The sequence below is a fragment of the Erithacus rubecula genome (genome assembly GCF_903797595.1).
Source record: "Erithacus rubecula genome assembly, chromosome: 6".
NCBI classification, from domain to species: domain Eukaryota; kingdom Metazoa; phylum Chordata; class Aves; order Passeriformes; family Muscicapidae; genus Erithacus; species Erithacus rubecula.
The window spans coordinates 24,487,720-24,507,246 of NC_136688.1; the positions used below are offsets into that span (position 1 = coordinate 24,487,720).

At 39.1% G+C, this 19,527-nt stretch overlaps 1 protein-coding gene across 2 annotated transcripts; it reads left to right on the forward strand.

Moving 5' to 3' along the window:
* Positions 1–392: 392 nt before the first annotated feature.
* On the forward strand, positions 393–19,244 carry LOC306803738 (carbohydrate sulfotransferase 9-like). Of its 2 annotated transcripts, none has more exons than XM_079309515.1 (5): positions 393–456; positions 11,646–11,734; positions 12,983–13,090; positions 14,835–14,982; positions 15,408–19,244. In XM_079309515.1, exons 4-5 carry the CDS (start codon positions 14,889–14,891, stop codon positions 16,256–16,258), a joined length of 945 nt encoding a protein of 314 aa, XP_079165641.1. In that variant the 5' UTR covers positions 393–456; positions 11,646–11,734; positions 12,983–13,090; positions 14,835–14,888; the 3' UTR covers positions 16,259–19,244. The 2 variants fall into 2 exon arrangements, with proteins under 2 accessions (XP_079165641.1, XP_079165642.1); XM_079309516.1 differs by lacking the exon at positions 393–456 and adding an exon at positions 5,013–5,209.
* The last annotated feature ends 283 nt before the right edge of the window (positions 19,245–19,527 follow it).

The following is a 19,527-nucleotide window of genomic DNA, read 5'->3' on the forward strand; positions in this document are numbered from 1 at the left end:
TTGCCAGCTCATGCCCAACTTCTCATCCACCAACAGCCCCAAGTCCTCCTCAGGGCTGCTCTCAGTCATTCCATATCAGGACTGAAATGTCTCAGACAGACTTCCCTGAGCTTTGAGTCAGATATTTTTTGAAGTAGAAATTGAAAAGTTGCATAGTGCAGGGGCAGGGCATGAATGAAGAGTGTTGTTTAAAATCGAGGACATTTTAAAAATAAAGGTAAAGATCACTCAGCCTAAATATTCTCTTTTTTAAAAAGTCAAATATTGCTAATAAAAAATTCAAACTTCCTTGCAAAAGAAAGACCAGAATGTGCCATGCTGAATGTATAGTATTCATGGATACACCTTCTTTTTATTTGAGCTAAGGCATTATGTAAACAGAAAGTGGTAAACTCAGCCAGAGTTGCACAAAGCTGTATCCAGCAGGAAGCTCCAGAGACAGAAAATGTTATAGAGGTACTTCTTTTATCTTTTTTTTTTTTTAGAAGAGTAGAAGGATTTTTTTTTTTTAAATCTTCTCACTAGTAAATTTAAACTTTTGTGTTTAGAAGATACTGAGTTCTGATTTAGGTTTAGTGATCTCAAGGGCAATTGGCTTTTCAACTGATTTATTCAGATGCAGAAATAATTTTGCTAACACTTTCATGTGGTTTGTTAGTTTTTTGTTATGTTGCCTTAGTTGCAGGGTTGGGGGGGTGTTGGAGGGAAATATATGAAGAATTTAGGCCAGATATCCAGGATTAAGTGGTATTACCTGGGAAATATTATGTAACTATCCATATAAAGGAGATAGACAAATCACATAAAAAGCTAAATGTTTTTTAGATAATATATTTAAAGTAGTAGCTTAAAGAAGGAATGTTGTTATTGTTTATAGACTGATTTGAACTTCACAGCTTATTACATTCTACATTTTCTGTATTTTTGTTCTATCTGCTTTGATCAAAAGCCAGAACACAATCTTATTTAACTTCTTCAGCTTCTTCTTTGATATTTAAAATTCTTAGCCTCAAAACCTTACAAAAGAGATTTCCTGCCCTTTAAAATCTCTGAATTTTTTATCTATCAATGTGATGTACAAACCTATTTTTTAACTAGTGTGAGGACTCCTATTCACAAAAGCATACAGAAAATACAAAAGTGCTCATGAGTTTCTTTTACTGTTATTTTATTTTTGAGATTATTTCTAGATTCTTACTTTTGAAACAAAAACAATTCCAAATTGTCAAAAAAGTCTATGCCACCTTCAAAAATGTCATTGATATCTTTAAGGGAACAGGATTTTCTCCTCATGCTAACCCATGCTTTGTGTACTGGAACTTGGCCCTTGGGACTCTGTTTATAAGTTTAACAGACTTTTCACTACATCTTAATTTCAATGGAACATGGGCTCAGAAGCACAGCTATTGGCACTTCCTTTATGACTCAGTCACTCATGCTTTTTGAGTTTAGATGGATGCTGTCATAGTTACTCAAACAAGAAACAGACATTGTTTTTAGATGTAAAATTTCCCCCAGATTTATAAAGTTTTTAAACTCTGATAGTATAAATGATTTAGTTCATTTGTTCTTTTCTTCTCAGCCTTATTTCAGGTGAAATACCTAGCCATCACCACAAGTTTACTTCAGCAAAATCTGAAAAGTTTACCTAGAGAAAAATCACAGGATAATGAATTCATGGAAAAAAAAATTGTTGTATGACTCCTCCAGTATTTTATTATAGGGCAATTATGAATTTCATGCTGTACTGGATATTACTCTGAGTTGAAAAGTATGTTTTGCAAAAACAGATTATCTTGTGTATTTTAGACAAATACAGAGTTCAATAGAAGTTCAGAAGGCCAGGAAGGAGTATCAAATGGATTTTTCCTGATTCAAATAGTTTATAAAATGTGAGGAATGCAATTTTTCTGCAAGATTAAAACTGCTTGAAGGAGATCTTTTTTTTCACCTGAACATGTGTCTATAAGTGAATTGCAGAGGCAATACAGGTACTGACCAACACTGTTATTTGCTGGAAATGGAGCCACATGTCCTTGGAGCTTCTGTAATACTGCAACAAACATCCCTCCATTGGAACTCCTTTGAGCTGGTCATCCATATGATACAGTCTTTGGCCAGGAATGTCTGTACTTTGGCAGAATTGGATCTTTGGTGGAAGGAAGGCAAAAGGAATTTCATCTTTTCTGCCAAGTGAGGATACTTTATTAAACTTGTGTGATCTGGAATTTTGATTGATACAAAGAATGAGCACATGAAAAAATTCTCATTTGAAGCAATCTGATTCTGCAGCCCACTAACAAAGTGTGTCTCCATATCTTCAGCCCACATTTCACTCAGTTATGTGTCTTTCATCTCTCATCATAGCAAGTGGCCCCTGAGGCAAACGAGTTCTGTGTCTTGTTAGAGTAGCTCACTACAAGGGCAGGCTTCAGCAGATAAGAAGACTTCTCTAGCAGACTCCATTGGAATCCTGAGGAAAGAATACATTTTTGCAGTTGAAATAGCAGTGTACAACCATCAAATATCAGGTACACTCCTTTCTGGAAGATAGCAGTCCTTTTGCCAAAACTATTCTACATTTCTTATGGGAACTAATGGGATTCACATTAGAGGAAAAATTGTGCCAGTCTGGGCCATGTTAAGCCCCATAGTGGCTTCATTCAGAGTCACTGTATTGAAATAACAATCTAGATTTGTATAATTTAGCATGAAAACTTTGATTAATGTGGTTTTTGTAGGGAGGTAAGATGGGGCATCCAAATTATACAACAGGATGAACCACAGACTTAAAAGAGACTGGAAAAGACCTCAAGACTCTATCTTGTGGGTTCTGAAGCTCCAAAAGAGAATCAACTGTACCCCAGAAATTATAAAGGATCTTACTGTCTTTATTGTTAATAAGATTTTCTTAAAATATAGCATAACCTTCAGTGACATTGTCATAGTTATCACTTTGTCCACTACAGATAAAAAATATAATCCCTCCTTACCTCCCTAGAGGTAACTTATGTACATGATAATTTTCATGTGTTTGCTTGTCCCTCTGTTCTTTAAACTGTGTAACCCCAGTTCTTTCAACCTCTCTTTCTTGTGGCTTTTCTTTTTTCCCAAGAGGACTGAGCACTTTCTCTGCTTTTCCCTGGACTCTTTCCAGCTGGTCTGCCTTCTCTTGGAAGAATTTTGCTTGAATAGGACACAGCTACTGGTTGCTGTGCTAGACAGAAATATAACAGGAGGTATTTCTTAATGTATCAACCAAACATACAATCAAAGCAGTTTCTGTTCCTAATGTGCAGTTTGCATTCCTGATATGATGGAAGACTACTTATTTGTGAATAAGTTGTGATTGACTGGTAGCCCTCATCCCTTTTTTGGCAGAATGGCTGCCACATTTTTGTGAACTATTATTCTCCCTTAGAACCTGACACTTGTAAACACAAGTGCATTGCAATTTGTTTTCTCCTACAGATAGTTTATCTTATTTGCCAAAAGAATTCTGAGTTTAATGTATCATGCAATGAGTTTACTGTTCACATGAGTTTATTGTTATCCAAATTACTAATAACCTGCACCATTACTCAGCCCAGAATGGACTCAGCTAGAATCTCTTTATGTTTTCTGAGTTTGATAGTGAATTATTAAAAACTAATCTTGGTTTGTGGTTTTGGGTTTTTTGCTTGATTTTGTTTTCCTTTTTTATTCTCTACACCCAGGTACTTTTTCACTCTTCCAGAAAAATTTTATGAGTCAATACTATAATACCAGTAACATTATTAAAACAAAAAAATACTGTGTGACCTACTGCTTTTCTATTTGTAGGACTTCTTGCCATGTTGCAGAAATTTATAGTTAACATGCCAAAAAATACAAAGCAACCAACCTTCTATGAATAATCAATATTTTCATTTTTTCTAGTATTTTCCACAATTTATCTCTTCTTCATTTCTTGACTTTATAAAGATGAGCATTGTGTTTATCACTTCACACATTTCTCACACAAGTTCTGAGAATTTTCTGACACAGGTAACAGATCTGACCTTGTTTCTCTCTGTTGCCAAAGGATTTTAACCTGCACTTCCTCAGGCTCAGGTGCCAGTAGGTATAGCATTAATTTCATCTCTTTAGCAGCCTATGAAGGAGCTATCTGTATCTGTGCAGGGATGTAAGTTCATATCAATTCAGGGACACTTGAGGTATTGACAACAATTAGAGAGCTCTCCTGGAGATATGCTGTAGTAGTATACTTGAGGATTATGTGAACTACAGTATATTAAAATTACTTTTGGTCTGTTCTTTTCCTATGTTAGATATATTATTTTTAAGTTTAATTATTATTCAGGTAATTACAGTTCACCCTTTTATGAAGAATGATGGAAAATGTATATCAGCCTTCTACAAGTAAACTATCACTAGGTTTTTCTTTTCCTTCCAGATTTTTCTTGTTATCTCCTATATCTGTTGCTTTTTGCAGTTAAATTTGTGCTTTATCCTTTATGACTTTGTTTCAGCATCTAGTGCTATTCTTTCTTGTCCTTAGAAGTTTGACCTGCTTTCCACTTTCTGTACATTTTCTTCTAGTGTTTCAGGTCATTGAAGCCCGTGCTGTTTAGCCAAGTAGCCAAGTTGATCTCTGGCTATACTTCCTATCCTCCTACAGTGTAGGACTGTTTGTGTTTGTACCCTAAAGATAGTTTCTTTAATGAGTGCCAACTTCACTGAATTCCTACTGCTTTAATCATATTTCCAGAGTTCATTGGAGTCTTCTTGTACAGAGTTCATTTGGTTTGAATTGATCTCGCCTCTTGTCCTCCATCTAAAAATAATACATATTATCCCAACGCAATTACTCTCGACCTAATTAATTACCTTTTCCCTCGTATTCCTGACCATCCCCTTTCTTGGTTGCTTAGCAGGCAGCCTCTTGGCAGGCTGCTTTGAAGCTGTTGGCAGCTCCAGCAGCTGCTGTAGACCCTGCAGGGGAGTGGTTAAACGCTGCTCATTGCACCTAGAGACAGAGACAGCACAGAGCTCTGTAATGTGCAACTGGGGATGCTCACCTAAACACACTCAGGGAAACACTGGCAACATTCAGCTGGGCAGTTAATCTAAACAGAGGCAAATACTGCCTGCACAGAGTGTTTCAAATGCTCTCCTATTAAAGCACCTGTGTGGATACAGAAGCACTTTGCCCAGCCTTAAAGATCAGGTAAGGAGAACACAAAATCTTTCCCCTGTTTCCTTTCCCTCCGTAGGGATGAAATTAAATCTCTCTGCACTGATCTTTCTTTGCATCTTTGTTGTTTGTTTAGCATTACTCAGAGGCATGGGAAATCTTTAGTGAGGCTGTCTGATTGGTGACTAAAATTGGATTGTCAGTGGCTTTTCATGTCCCCATGATTTTGTAAGTGTAGGCAAATCTCTGTGAGGAGAGATTTCTTTTTTCAGCGTTGGTTGGGTTTTTTATTTGTTTATATATTTAGAAATTGACATAAAATATTTTAAGGCATAAACTGAGACATTGTTTAGCTTTTGAAATCACACTGTGGTGAAATGTATCTACAGAGGAGGTTTTTTTTTTTTTGGCAGCCTATTGTTCATTGCTGTGGCTTTCCTCAGTAAAGAAGTTGATGTTACAGGGATTCTGGCGCCTGAAATGAAATGACAATGGCTTTCATTCACTTCTTGACTTTATTAAGGGTTGTATGAATCTTGACTCTTCTAATTTCAACTCAGTTTGCATCTAGATAGGATTTTGTCACATTTCAAGCATTTCAGCAGAAGTTTTTCAGGCTAGATATCCACTTCAGGATATTTCTTTAAACCCTTTGAGCAAAAATAATTTATTGATTTTTATAAGGGTGAATTGTGCTCTTTTTTCTTCTCTTTAATGATTCCAGGGACCTTTCCTCTAAGAAGTTCAGTGACATTGCAGATTTTGAAATAAGCATTTGGAAAATGAGTTTAAGAGGTTCCCCTTGTACATTCTCAGTGGAACCTCTTCTGCACAGGAGGGTTCATCCATTTTAAAGAACAAGGGAAGCATGAGCAAGGCTTCTAGGGAGAAATTGTTGGGGATTGCTGGCAAAATACATTCATGGAACAAAATCAGCAGGAAAATGTGCCTTGATGACTAGTGTGAAAATTGACGTGGGAGGGAAAGAAAAGTAAAATGTGTCAGTTTAGTTTGGGAGATACTAAAATAACTGTAGAAGCTGAAGTGTAGAGCCTGGAACTAGCTGAGAACAGAACTGAGAGTGAGAAGCAGTGGGACTGCGTGGGAATCTTGGAAGTAGAAGGAGAGACAGTTCTGATGAGCTGGGCTGGGAAGTGTGGTGGTTGGAGGGGGGGCTGTGAGGCTGACTGAGGAGACAAAGGGAGGAGTCTGGCAGGGGGAGCCAGAAAAGAGCAGGCTTGTGCATGAGGAAGGCTGAACAGCAGAATCAGAGTGAGACCTGATGGTGTTTGGGAAGCTGGAAAACTGAATTTGCTGAGTGACTGCCTGGGGATGACATGAGGAAAGCTTTTGGAGGTGAGAATTTGCTGGAGACTGGGTTAAAGTTTTGCTTGAGGAGTAGAAGCAGGGGCTGGGAAAGATGGGGTCATACCTGGGATGGGGGCTAAGGGAAAAACTGTGGTGCCCATGCAAATATGTGTTGAGCAGGAGTGTTGGAGTGTTGTTGGAGAGTGGAGTGCAAAGAGGTGAGGGCACCAGGAGGGGAAGACTCTGGGCAGGCCATGCTAAAGGTGGGAGCAGGAGAAGCAGGGACAAGCTGTGCTGTGGACCATTTTCCTTCAGTGCCAGGATGGCATCCCATATGGCCAAGCCTCACCATTTTGTTGCTGCCAGCAGGTGAGACTGATGAGTTTGGGACTTGTCACTCTTGATGCTGGGCTTGTTCAGAAGATAGCAATCTGCTGCCAGCAAGAGTATCCTGACACTGGTCAAGGGAGCTGATTCACCACTGACAATGATTTTTTTGCATGTTGTCATGATACTTCATGAGTACATTTTTCGGTACCTCTTCAATAGCTGGGTTTTAAAGAAACAAGATAATTCACACAGCATGTAGTTCATGTTGACTTGTTGACATGTTTGGTTCACAGGATGAACATTTTCTTGAGACACTCGAGGGCTCAGTAGGATCCCCACTATCTATGGCAGAGGAAGGAAGGTGTGCAGTGAACCAGGCAAGAATTTTTAGGAGGAGAGTTTTTGTTCTTTGTCTGCTATGATAATCCCATATGGTGTGGGGCACCCACCTTTTCAGAGACTCATTGACTGCCCATTCTCCATTTTCTGGATACTTGAACAAGTCTGGAAACCAGATTTGTGGATTCTTCTAGCATTTGTATCTGCAACTGAATCCACAGGACTATTTTGCACTTAAAGTACTGTAATGTCAAATGCTCTGAAATGACAAGTCTAGTTTCAAGACTGTTCTGCCAAAAACCAGCAGACACTTCATTTTATGCTTTCTATGATTTAACTTATCACTTTAATCCTACTGTCTCCAAACTTCTTAATTTTTGATACTGCATGTGTCATAGTATGCCATAAAATTATGTTTCATAGAAACAGACTTCACACATGACATTTCTGCTTAACAGCTTGCCCTGCAACACAGAGGAGAGCAGAAGGGAAAGAAAGAATAGGCCTAGATTCGTGTAGGAAAAGGGAAAGAGGTGTACATGCAGTTTGTCAGTAAGTGTCAGGGTGTTTCAGGCAAAGAGGTTATTTCTGTAAAAGAGCAGACACCAAATCACTGGTGTAAGGACTTGTACACAATTCCTGTAAACGAGTCTTTGAAGGAGTATAAAAAGAAAGAGTGGAGGGGAATGAGAGTAGAGGTGTGGTTTCAGACAAAATTAGTTTTGGATCCTGAAAATAAGTTCAAAATCTGGGCTAGAATGACAGGAGAAACTGGAGGAGAGAGGAGCAAAAAGAAAAACCATTTAAGCAGAAATGCTTTGTATTCACTGGAGTGTAAAGAGGGAAAGAGAGGTCATAGCTGTCATCAATTATGGTTAAGGGGTACTGGGGGTGGGGACACAAGGGTATAACAAGGTTAACAGCAAACAGGAGTTTGCCTGGGGGCAGTGTGCTAAATAACTGGGACTTCTGCAAACAGTTTTGACTGTGCTATTTGGTGTGCAATGGCAGGAATAAATGAATCAAGCTTGCACAGGGAGGTGAAAAACAGGAGGAGACAAGGTAGATCTGGGTCTGAAAAAAGGTGGGGAGACCCAAATGGCAAGGAAGCATTGCTATTAATGAAATTAATGAGAAGAGAAACATGGGAGTGGACAGTAAGACATATGCAAAGGCAGAGAGTTATATAAGTGACAAAGCAAAGGGATTTTGTGAGCCCATCTCCTATGAAACAAGCTTGGAAGGAGGCCATTCATTGCTACCCTGGCCAGGGTGCATTGTTCTAAACTTTTCTTCTGTACTTCCTTTTTTCTCCTTTTTCCTTCTTTCCAAGTTTTTTGGGCTTATCTAGATGCCCTAAAAGAAAGTAGTGACATTTGTTCTCCTGTGATTTGGTTTGCAGTGATTTAAATGGCAGTTGACAAGTGCATGGAATTTTGAATTAGGGTTTAGATAAAAGGCCCCACAGCCCATCACCAGATGTCAGACACCAAAAGCAGTAACAGGGCACTGTCCAGTCCCCAGGGGCTGCTCCCACTGCCCAGAGCCCAGGATCCCATGTCAGCCTCCTGAGGCCACCAGTCCCTGCCCCAGTGATGCTGCAGCAGAACTGGTCTCCAGCTTCTTGCAGCCAAGCTGAGCCCACCCACGAGCCAGGTGTCCCACTGAAACTATCTCTTCTTAGGAAATCAAAAGTCCTTGGCCTTTCTGGCTGCAGCTCCAGGAGGGAAAAGAGATACAAGTTTGAAAAAATAGCAAGGGTTCCAATGCAAGAGTGATTGCAGTGCATAGTCTCATTCCTTTTTAAACGTCTGTGGTAGTTTATTGGATAATTAACATACTGCTTTCTAAAACAATTTCCTTGAATTTGTTCTTCATCTTCACTGACTTGTACTTTGTGTCTTTTTCAGTCCAGTTCTCAGCCTCCCTTTTCCACAACATTGTTAGAGCAGGCTACAGGACCTTTCTATTTCCTTGGCCCTCATCTTGGCCATTTTTCCTTGGGTTTCTGCTTCCTGCCTCTCTCTGGGAGCTTTTCAGACTTGCTGCTGCCTTTCCCCATGTACCCTTTTTTTTCCTCTTCACTTTGGTCCTTTTCATCCCCAAATCTGCTCTTCCTTTCACTTGCTTTTTTGTGAGCTGGCTGGTAACACTTTTAGCACACTCATGTCATAATTGGTGTTGGCATCCCTGAAACAGAAAACTTTTAGGAATGATTTTAGGTGGAAATGTAATGGCTCCATAGGTGCTTCATAAATTCCATCCAAAAGCAGGGGCAGCAGAGGAGCAAGCAGGAACTGCTTCTTGTTATCAAGGGCTAATGGTGACAGGGGCTAACAATAGGATGGATCAGAAAGTGAAGCTGAGCTTTTAATACAGCACAAGAAATGATAGACAACAAAAAACTTTGGAAGATAAGACAAGTAGATGACATGGAATTAAGGAGAAGGAAAGAAATGGTGTAATGAGAATAATGAATGGATTAATGATGGCAGCAAGGAAGGGATCACTACAGCTGCTGAGACCAGAAAGAGCTCTGATGCAGTAATGGAGGGCTGAGGTGAGCATTGCACTGAACAAGGGTTTTAGATTGTGCTCATAATGGAAAATGTTGCTTTGTACCCATCTCAGTGCTGTGAAGTGTGTTGTTCTGTGGGACACCTTGCCAGCCTTTTCCTCAGTAGCTCCCAACCTAACCCCTATGTTGTGTCCCCCTGAGCTTCTACCCATTCTCACCTAACACCACTCAACCCTTGCTGCCAATGAGAAGGTGTCAGATGCTGTTTCTTGTTGGCAAAATGACCCAGATCAGACACTTTTCCCAGCCCTTGGCTGTCTGGAAATTGTGTGAGTTTCCTAACCCATTACTGATTTTCCACTCCATGGACAGGCCAGCCTGCCTGCTAAGGCTCTGTTTTCTGGAGTCTTTCTCCCTCCTGTCCACACATCACAAACTGTACAGAAGCACGGGTGCTGCAGATTGGGCTAACAAGGGTCTTGCTCTTGCAATTCACTGATAGAACAGCACATACAGAACTGCACCCAGAGCTTGGTTTTCCTGTCCAGGCTGTTCTTGGAGGTTTTCCCATCATTCCCTCCTCACCTTCTATGTACCCATGCACATATCAGTATGTATGTATTTGCAGTTGTCTTTTTGAAGGGATTAACAGGGCTTAAGTACAGAATGGGGTTCAGCAACTGAGAATGTTATCTGTTTTCAGAGATTTTTCCCTACCTTCCACTGAGCTGCCATACTGGTGCTTTCTTCTGGTTTCAAATGTATCAGGAACACAAATAAGTATTGTTGTAATTTCATTCTTTTAATCTGGAAAGTTCCACTTATCAAGTGGGTGCAGAGGATCACCCCACATGCTCGGCTCTGACCAAGGTCTGTATGTAAAAACTAGCTGGAGACATGCCTTTGTAAGTTTATTATCAGAAGACTTTAAATCATTATCAGCCTACTTTCTTAGCTTACTTGGAACAAATAACATGCCAGTGTAACTGATACTAATGTATTTTGGAACTATTCATGTGTGTACACATGTTTCTGTACTTGGGTAATAGGGGCCACACAAAAAGGCTTAACATTATTCATTATTTCCAGCCATAGTGCTTCTTATTGTTTGTGAAAGTATAAAAGTATTTTTAAGGGTTTTTTGGTTTGGTTTGGTTTTTTTGGGGTTTTTTGCTATATTTCTTTAAATACTGAAGATTTTTCAATTGCAATGGGTCAGAAGTTTTGGGAGAAGGATTAGGAAATACTGTATTAGGAATGATTGTTTCATCAGTTCAAGGACAGAGCAGTGTAAAGTGATACCTATGCCAGGCAGTGCAGCCTTTGGTGCTTGTTGTAGAAATAAATCTGCATGGCAGGAGGAAGAACTTCCATCCAAGTTCAATGTGTTAGGTTGTGTACTTGTGTGACTTCCACTAAAACATCTTTGACTGAGTTTTTCCTAATTGAAAGAGTGCTAAAGATTTTTGATCAGACTTTTTTTTGGTCAGGGGGAAAGTAACTCATTATAAACCCAAAGCTGGTGGTTGGATAAGTGTGAGTGCTTGTAGCTACACAAGCTCAGTTAAAGTCCAGACAGACCTAGGGGAAGATTGCAGAAGGTCTATTCCCACAAAACATAAAGCAAGCATGAGGCAAATGAACCAAAAAGAAGCAATTTAACAGAAAAAAAAAAATCTAATAACTCCAGCTTATGCCAACTTTTTAATGCCCCTGGAAAAGCACAATACAGAGATAGAGAGCTCTTCTGGGTCAGTCTTGCCTGCCATGCAGGGGATGTGCAAGTAGGCTGCCAGACACCTGCACACCCAGTGTACCCTGTAAAAGGGAGATGTTCAAAGTAATTAAAAGCAGGCAATTGTCAGAAATTTCTTGGAGTGAACAGAAGGATGGGAAGGACATTTTATGGTCAGCAAACATGACAGCAAAGACATGAACACCATGATACAATGTTTTTGGTTTTGTCATTTGCAGTGTGTTTATCAGGAAGAAAAGAGTCTTTAAAATGGAATTGTAGAGGGCCATGGGAGAATTATCAGCAGTGCAAAGAAGGATTGAATTCAGTAAGTATTTTTAATTTTGTGAGAGCTTCAGACCTTTTTTGCCATTTTGCATGCACATGAATCTCATGGCACAGTTTTCTTGAGTAATCTATTCCCCATTTGTTGCCACTCTTGGCTTGAACAATTGCTCTGGTTATTCTCATATAGAAACTTTGGCTTATGTTACAGAAAACAGATGCCACAAGACTGACTTACTGTTTTTGCTTGGCTTTGTTTGATTAAGGCAATAGCATTGATGTAGTGGATTAAGAACTGTATAAAGCATTTGATTTGAAAAGACAGCATGTTTTGGCTTAGAAACTAGAAAGACACCAAAACAACTGGACACACACTGAAGAAATTAAACACCAATTAATTGACAGGCCTCAAAAATCTCCTGACAGCAATCCTTCTGAAAGACTCCTGCAAGAAAGGATTCTATGAGGATAACTCTTGCTATTTAGTAATGACTGAAAGAGAGTCAGAAAATTGTTTTTGATGTAATTTTCAGAATCCAATAAGACATGCAGGTAATGAAAATATCAAGCCATTGCTATGTATAGTTAACTTATAATTACGTGATGTGAAGAACAAGGAAAAACCAACAGTGCACTGTAAGGCTGTTATCTGGAAGATTTTATGCTTCATTCAAAATAAAAAATAAAAAAAAATCCATCTCCTCTTCCCCTCCTGCTTCCCCCACTAAGTACAACAAGAACAGTGCAGATTAATGCCTTATATTTAATTTTTAGGATCTTCTTTTCTGGGAATATATAAGATCCAAAGAGACATTTAGATCCTTGTGTCCCTGCTTCCTGTTTTGTTACTTTTCAGTTGAAGAGGTTTCTGCTTTTTTTTTTTTTTTTTCCATGAGCCTTATGATGATATCTTTCCATCTTGCCTGGAGAGCCCTTTTCTGCCCTTTGGTTACAGTAGGACTAGTCTATTCAGTATGGACTTGTTAATACACTCACCACTCCTTGACTGAGGGATGCCTTGCAGTTATCTAAAATTACACCTAATTCCACATAGGATGAGGGGAAATGCAAAGAGAAGTATTAACTCATTACATCTTAAATAGCAAACACAATTGCAAGTACATGGAAAAGCCATAATAAATATGAGGAAAAGTGAATCTGATTTACTGACACTGACACCTACTGACAAAGGTGCTTCTCATTTTGTAATTTTTCACTCCATTTTAATTTCCAGGTGACCTATCTATCTTTGACAAAGTGGCCCTCAATTTGCTTTCCTCCTCTTCCTCAGGTTTCCCTTAGATGATTTTCATCACTGGAAGCCTTGCATTACACAGAACTCAGTACTGGGGTCTCACTGGAAAGGTCTTCTGAAGAAGGCTTTGGACTTCACCTTAAGGTAGCTTCATGCCATGTTGACCTCATTTGGTGAGGGCAGTGTCAACACTTACTGCCAGTCTGCTCTGTGAAGTTTTCTAAGGAGTCTAAAAGGATTTCATCTGTCATCATGGAGATTGTTCTATCCCTTCTTACAGTTTGATTGTTCTCCTGAATTTAATTAAAGATTCTTTTGCTTCCACAACTATGCATAAGTCTTAGAAGAGGAGTTGTCTCCTGTGTTTAACTAGCTGCTAAAGGGTTTCTTTCCCCCAGGGAAGCAAGCTCTTTTATTTCATTGTGATGACTCACTGACATGTTTCCACACAAAATACATCTTATAGCAGCCTTTATATTCTCTAGTGATAGTGTGATCAGTAAATATGCATGAAACAAGTACCTAAATAGGGTAAAATTCATCTAGTTAATTTTCTGATTTCTGAGACAGTATGACAAAAGTAGTTCTCTAAAGTGAATGAAGCCCAAAATCTTTCTACTAAGTATACTCTAACAAGGAGTCCTTGTACAGAATTACTTAGAGTAATATTGATTTCAATTAATACAGAGTGAAGTTGTGTCTCCAAACTGCTTCTGAAAAAGAATTAAAAGGGAACACTCAGCCTTGGCTCTCATGGGATCAGTGAGCAACCTGACTGACTTTAGCTGGCCTTGAAACATCCTCAGATGCATTAGGACTCAGGGATCACATAATAAAAAAACAAAACAGAGTAAGACAAATTGAAAAAAGAAAAAAAAAAATTTACATCCTCAAGTAATCCAGGCAATGATGTGCTTATTGCCAGCAGGTTCAGATTGAAAACTGGAGGAGTGGGAAGGGAAGACAGTGCTATTTGACTTTTTTGTTTGTGCAGACCTTATGGAAGAGGAAGAAAATGTTGTGTTTGCCAGAAGTTATTGTTTTATGCTTAATTTTGCAACTTCCAATAAAAGCATGCTGATGAGGAACTCTCTACTGGGGGAAACAGACTAAGATTGCACAGAGTATTTAGATAGGTCTCTCTCCATGAAGTGCAAGGAAACAATGAGTGAGCACAAGAGAAAAAATATGTTGTGTTAGACTGCCTTTTTTCCTTTTATCTGGGAACATGGAACAACTCCTTTTCTGTTGTTTCCTCTACCATTTCCGTACATTTCCTGTCCTACATTTTCAATTTGGGACTCTTCTGCTGCAGCAGCAAAGGTAGCAAACATATACCATGCAGTATCTTTGGAGAGGGAGAATGGGAGAATTCAAATTAGTGGTGTGGATTCCTTGAAGGAAGAGGGAACAGTTTCTCCTGCAGTGATTTATTTGTCCAAAGTGCAAAGCTTCAGGGCAATAAATAGAAATAAATTAATCCTGAATGTCTCATGGTCTTTGCAGATACATCCGTTACAGGTTATAGAGATCTTTGTGTTCCCAGATTCTAAAGGTTATAAAAAAATACAACTTTGTAATCCTAAATGAAGTTATTGTTCCCCAACAGCTATAAAAGACAAGGGGGGTGTATTTGCTCATAAGGAGTTAATTGTTCTGAGAAAAGGAGGAATTTTGGAATGGACATATATTATTTATCTATTTGGTTTAACAATACAATTGTGGTGAGTCTTTTCCAAAGAGAATTTTTACTTATTAGTAAAGCCTATTTTTATAGGGCTTGAAAGGTCTTTCTGCTGTCTAAATTAATGTTGGAGATTCATATATTATCTTTGTTATATCAGTCATACAAAATCTAACCTGAGTTATCTTTCCTTTCTGTTCACAGAAAGACAGATTTCCACTTTAGAGACCACATCATTTTCCTTCCTGTGAGAATAACATGAACCAGAAGCTGTTAGTTTTCCTTCTCCCAAATTTTTTATTTGGGATATTTCTTTTTGGGTTTTTCTATAAGAGGCAAGAAAACCTAACAGGTAAGTAAAAAAAAATTACAAACAAGATTTACTGTTTTATAGAAAGAGAGACACTTTCCCCAAGTGTTAGAAAGTAACTATGGAGCCCAAGATATAAACAATACCATGAAAATCTCTAAGGACTTGTTACTATGGTAGTTATCTCAGCAATATTTAAAAGGAGAGCACTATAAAAACATAATGTTGGAACATTGAACTTGCTTAGACTAATACTGCTAACATATTGAAAGTTTTCAACTTAATAAACGTTTCACAAGGCAGGGTAGTTTACTGCATGTTTGCCATAGTCTAGTCTGGTTACAGTAAAGAAAATTTATTTTAGCATCTTCATTAGATTTTGTATGCAGGGTGATAGATCAAGTGCCATGATTGTCACAGATAAAGATATTTCATTTTAATGGTTCAAATTTCTTCCTTGCTTACAGATGTTTTTCCCACTCCTACTGAAAATTGGCTGGCAATTCAAAACAGTCGGAAAAACACACTGGCTTCTGTCTGCCTGAAGAATAACCTTAACAAACCAAGAAGCAAATTGGATTCTCTTGTTGCAAACCAGCTCTTTGTGGAGCACAAGCACAAATTTATCTACTGTGAGGTGCCCAAGGTAGGCTGCTCCAACTGGAAGAGAACCATTTTTCTTCTTCAATCAGACTTCAATGCAGAGGCTTCTGATATTGGGCATGACAGCATCCACCATACATCACTAATCAAAAGGCTGGTGTCTTACCCCCCTGCCTTACAAAAGGAGTTTCTAAGCAATTACACCAAAGTGATGTTCACCAGGCATCCCTTGGAACGGCTGGTTTCAGCTTACAGAGACAAACTCCTGCACTCTGAGCCATTCTACAGCACCACTATTGCTAATGAGATTAAGGCAATGTTCAGGAAAAATAAAGGTTCTTCTGAAAAAGTGAGTTTCCAGGAGTTTGTCAGCTTCATTATAGCAAAACCACCACATACCCTTGACATCCACTGGAAACCAATGTTTCTGCTCTGTGATCCTTGCAACATTCACTATGATATTGTGGGTAAGTACGAAACTCTTGGGTTGGACTCTGAGCATGTTCTGAAGGACATTGGTGCCCCAGAGAGCCTGCAATACCCCAGCTTGAAGAGATACAGCTCAGAGAAAAGAACTGATGGTGACATCACCTTGGAGTATCTCAGACATTTGACCTCAGAACAAATTGAGAAGATAAAAAAATTGTATGAAATGGATTTTTTTTTATTCAACTATACTATGAAATATGAGGATTATTTTTCCCTGAATGACTAATGTAGGTTAAACAAAGAACAGTTTCCTTTGTACAAAATGGGAAGAACTTGTCCTTACAGGTCCTTGACAGGGAGTTTGATGACTGCTGCTGAGATTGTCCTCAAGTTTGTATATATGGTTTATTATCTTAAACACTCTTTTAAAAAATCCCTGCCATGACCTCTTGTACCATGCAGACCTTTACCTATTAAAATGATTGTCTTCCTACTGATCTTTAAGGGCATATGTTTGTTTTGTGAAAACTGTTCATAAATGATAGATTTTGGTTCATTGGTAAGACACGTGGGAAGAATGAAGAATGTTGTTTTTCACAATGAATATTTTAGAACACTATATTTATGTCATCTTTTAAAATAGTGAAAGACATAAGAAGCAATAAATAATCTGTGAGATTATTTATTATTATTATCATTATCTGTGAGAGTTAAACCACCCTGCAAGAGCCTTGATCATGAATACTGTAGGAAAGAGGCAAATAACTTCAGATTCTTGAAGCTGCATTACACAGAATGTAATGCCAGAACATCTTCCTCTCTAGCAATGCTCTCATCACAGCCCATCAGCCTCATGCCTCAAGCAGCACAGCTGCCAGCAATCAGACAAAGTTTCCATTATAGCTTTTAAAAATCTTCTGATGAACAGATCTGGTATTCATGGTGACTTTACAAACTCTTTTCACCACTTTAAAAAGTGTTACGGTCTGATTTTAGCAGAAGGTCTGAAAAATGCATTGGATTGTTTTAGAGAAGTAGTTAGAGGTACCTTCTAAACTATGCATCTGGGGTGGTGCATGAACTAAAGCCTCAGTGAAAAGGTGATTCTTATTTATTCCCAAAAGCACTTAACACCCAGCCAGTGGACAGGCCAGTCAGTACAGTGGGGACAATGCTGGGGCTTTCCCATTTGTACTGCTGGAATCCACAAGCCCCTGGGACTTACCTGATCCTGGCAGGTAAGGCTTGGGAGGAGCTGGGTAACCTTAGATAATACATTTGTTTTACCTGTTGCTTTCTCACCTTACAGGAGAATGAGTGCAAATAAATTGTGGAGTTATGGTGAAGGGAACAATGAAACATGGGAGAAGTAACTCAAACCATTGTCCACTTCTTATATTCCTAGGTGACTTTGGGTTTAGATCACTGAGGGGTCTATATCTGCTGGTATACTAAGCATGAGATTTGTCCTCTTTTTTAAAAAGAATCTATTATCTACTCACATTCAAATGTTAATTTATGACCATATTAATTGTAACAAGCTTTAGCAGCTGTGACTACTGGCACCACCTCTAGAGGATGTCAGTCTCTCAGCAGCTAACTTGAAAATCTCTCAAATGCACTTATTCCTCTCAGCTAAATCTGCAAATGTATAAAGGCTGGCAAGCTAGTCTTGGACTCAAAGTTGGCTCTCAGCTTCTCATCATACAGAAAAGGACAGATACAAAATAAGTCAGTCACAGAGTAGCCAGCAATCTGTACAGCCTTTGCTGCCAGCAGCATGGCCAAGGGAGAGGGAGAAGCAGGCTGTGAAAAATGGATACCATGGGGTTTAAGTTATGAGGGTTTGGAGTAGCCCTCCCAGTGCAGGAAGTGGGTTGCAGGAATTATCTGCTCCAGTGGGAAGATGCAGTGACATATGACATGGGGACAGTGATCAGGCCATAGTGACAGGACAGGGCCCAGAAAGGAGTGCTCTCCTTGACAAGAGATTGTACAGCCTGGACAGGCATTTGGTATGTCTGGCAGGTCATGCCTGGCTGACTATCTCATAAATGGGGCAGCTTTGGAACAAGGAGGATCCAAAGTGAGAACGCCAAGCAAGAACAGCAATACAATTTGGAGGGAAAAAAAAAGTTATTATTTAATGCAGAAGTTTTCATATTTCATATTCATATTTCTGGATGTTATCCTCATGGGTGTCCCCATAAGCCTACTCTCTCCTGACACTGGATTGTTCATACTGCCCTGGCAACTCTGTAATTCATGTACATTTTTCTTTTTTTTTATTTGTTAGTTTTCTTTGGTCAGAGGAAGCTGGAAATTACTCCCATGAAAGTTAAGGCTGTTCAGAAGGATGCAGTCTCTCTTTTTTTCCTGAATCAGAGCTACATGTTTCTCCAACATTCTTTGACAGATCATGAAGAGGCAGAAGAGAATAAATTTGCTTCATAACTCACTTCTACATGAAAGAACCCTCCAGAGCTATATCTGAAGCTGTAAGTGTATCTAAAAATACATGAGTACTCTGGCACCCTCATCCAGCCCAGGAAAGCTCTGAAGAAATGATCCTGACAGAGTTTGAGAGGTGTCTTTGCTGCCAGCACTCAGTGTTAACGCCCCCCTCCTGTTCCTCGCTGTTAGATGTGAGTGGCTTTCTATTCTTATTTCCTCTTTCACAGGGGTTCACATATTGTTCCTACAGTGGTGGCAGAAAAGTGATGGCTAATTCATCCATCACAAGCATTAGTCAGTAGCAGAAGGGTATCTATGAAAGCAGAAAAATCTCTAACTATTCACAGTAGAATTTGAGTTTTGCCACTTGCCTAGAGGGAACTGTATCACGTTGCCTCAATCTGTGGCTGCTGTGATGCTGTTTAGCTGGTGTGGTTCTGAGGAAAAAGAGCTGCAGAGGACACACGTGTGTATATGTGCCCAGATAACAACAGGAGTACTGTCTTCCCTACAAGTGCACTGTCCAGAACAAGGCTCTAAGCTGTGCTGGGCTCCCTCCTGATTTTTGCCCAGAAAATAATCCTCAGTGGAGTTCTTTCCTTTGGATGCCAACCCTTGGTGATATGTTCTTGGGAGGAAAATGGGTTCTTGCAATTGGGAGCAAAGGTGGAGGCAGTGTGGTGAGGCTCAGGCCCTGAGGAGGATTTGAATGAGGGAATGCCATAATTGACCTTCTGATTTGTTGTTTTATGCCTGTCATATAATTATTGAAATGTTCATTTGTGATTACCTTAATAAACTTAGAGAGTTAATACATTATTCTATTTATTCATCCTTCTCAATAACATCTGTTTACAAAACAAAACCACTTCAAAGTTGTTCTGTCAAATCAAAACAAAGGCCTCATGCTATCAGACAACAACCAATTCAAAGCTGCTTGCCTCTGCTTTTCTACATTATTTTGTCTGACTCACAGAAGTTTTAAAGAATTGAATGAATTAGCAAATACTAATGTGTGCTCCAGTTTGAATAAAAAATGCAAGTAAGTGGAAAAAGTAAGAGAAAGAAAAAAATCTTGCAAAGTCAAGCTTGCATCTTTCC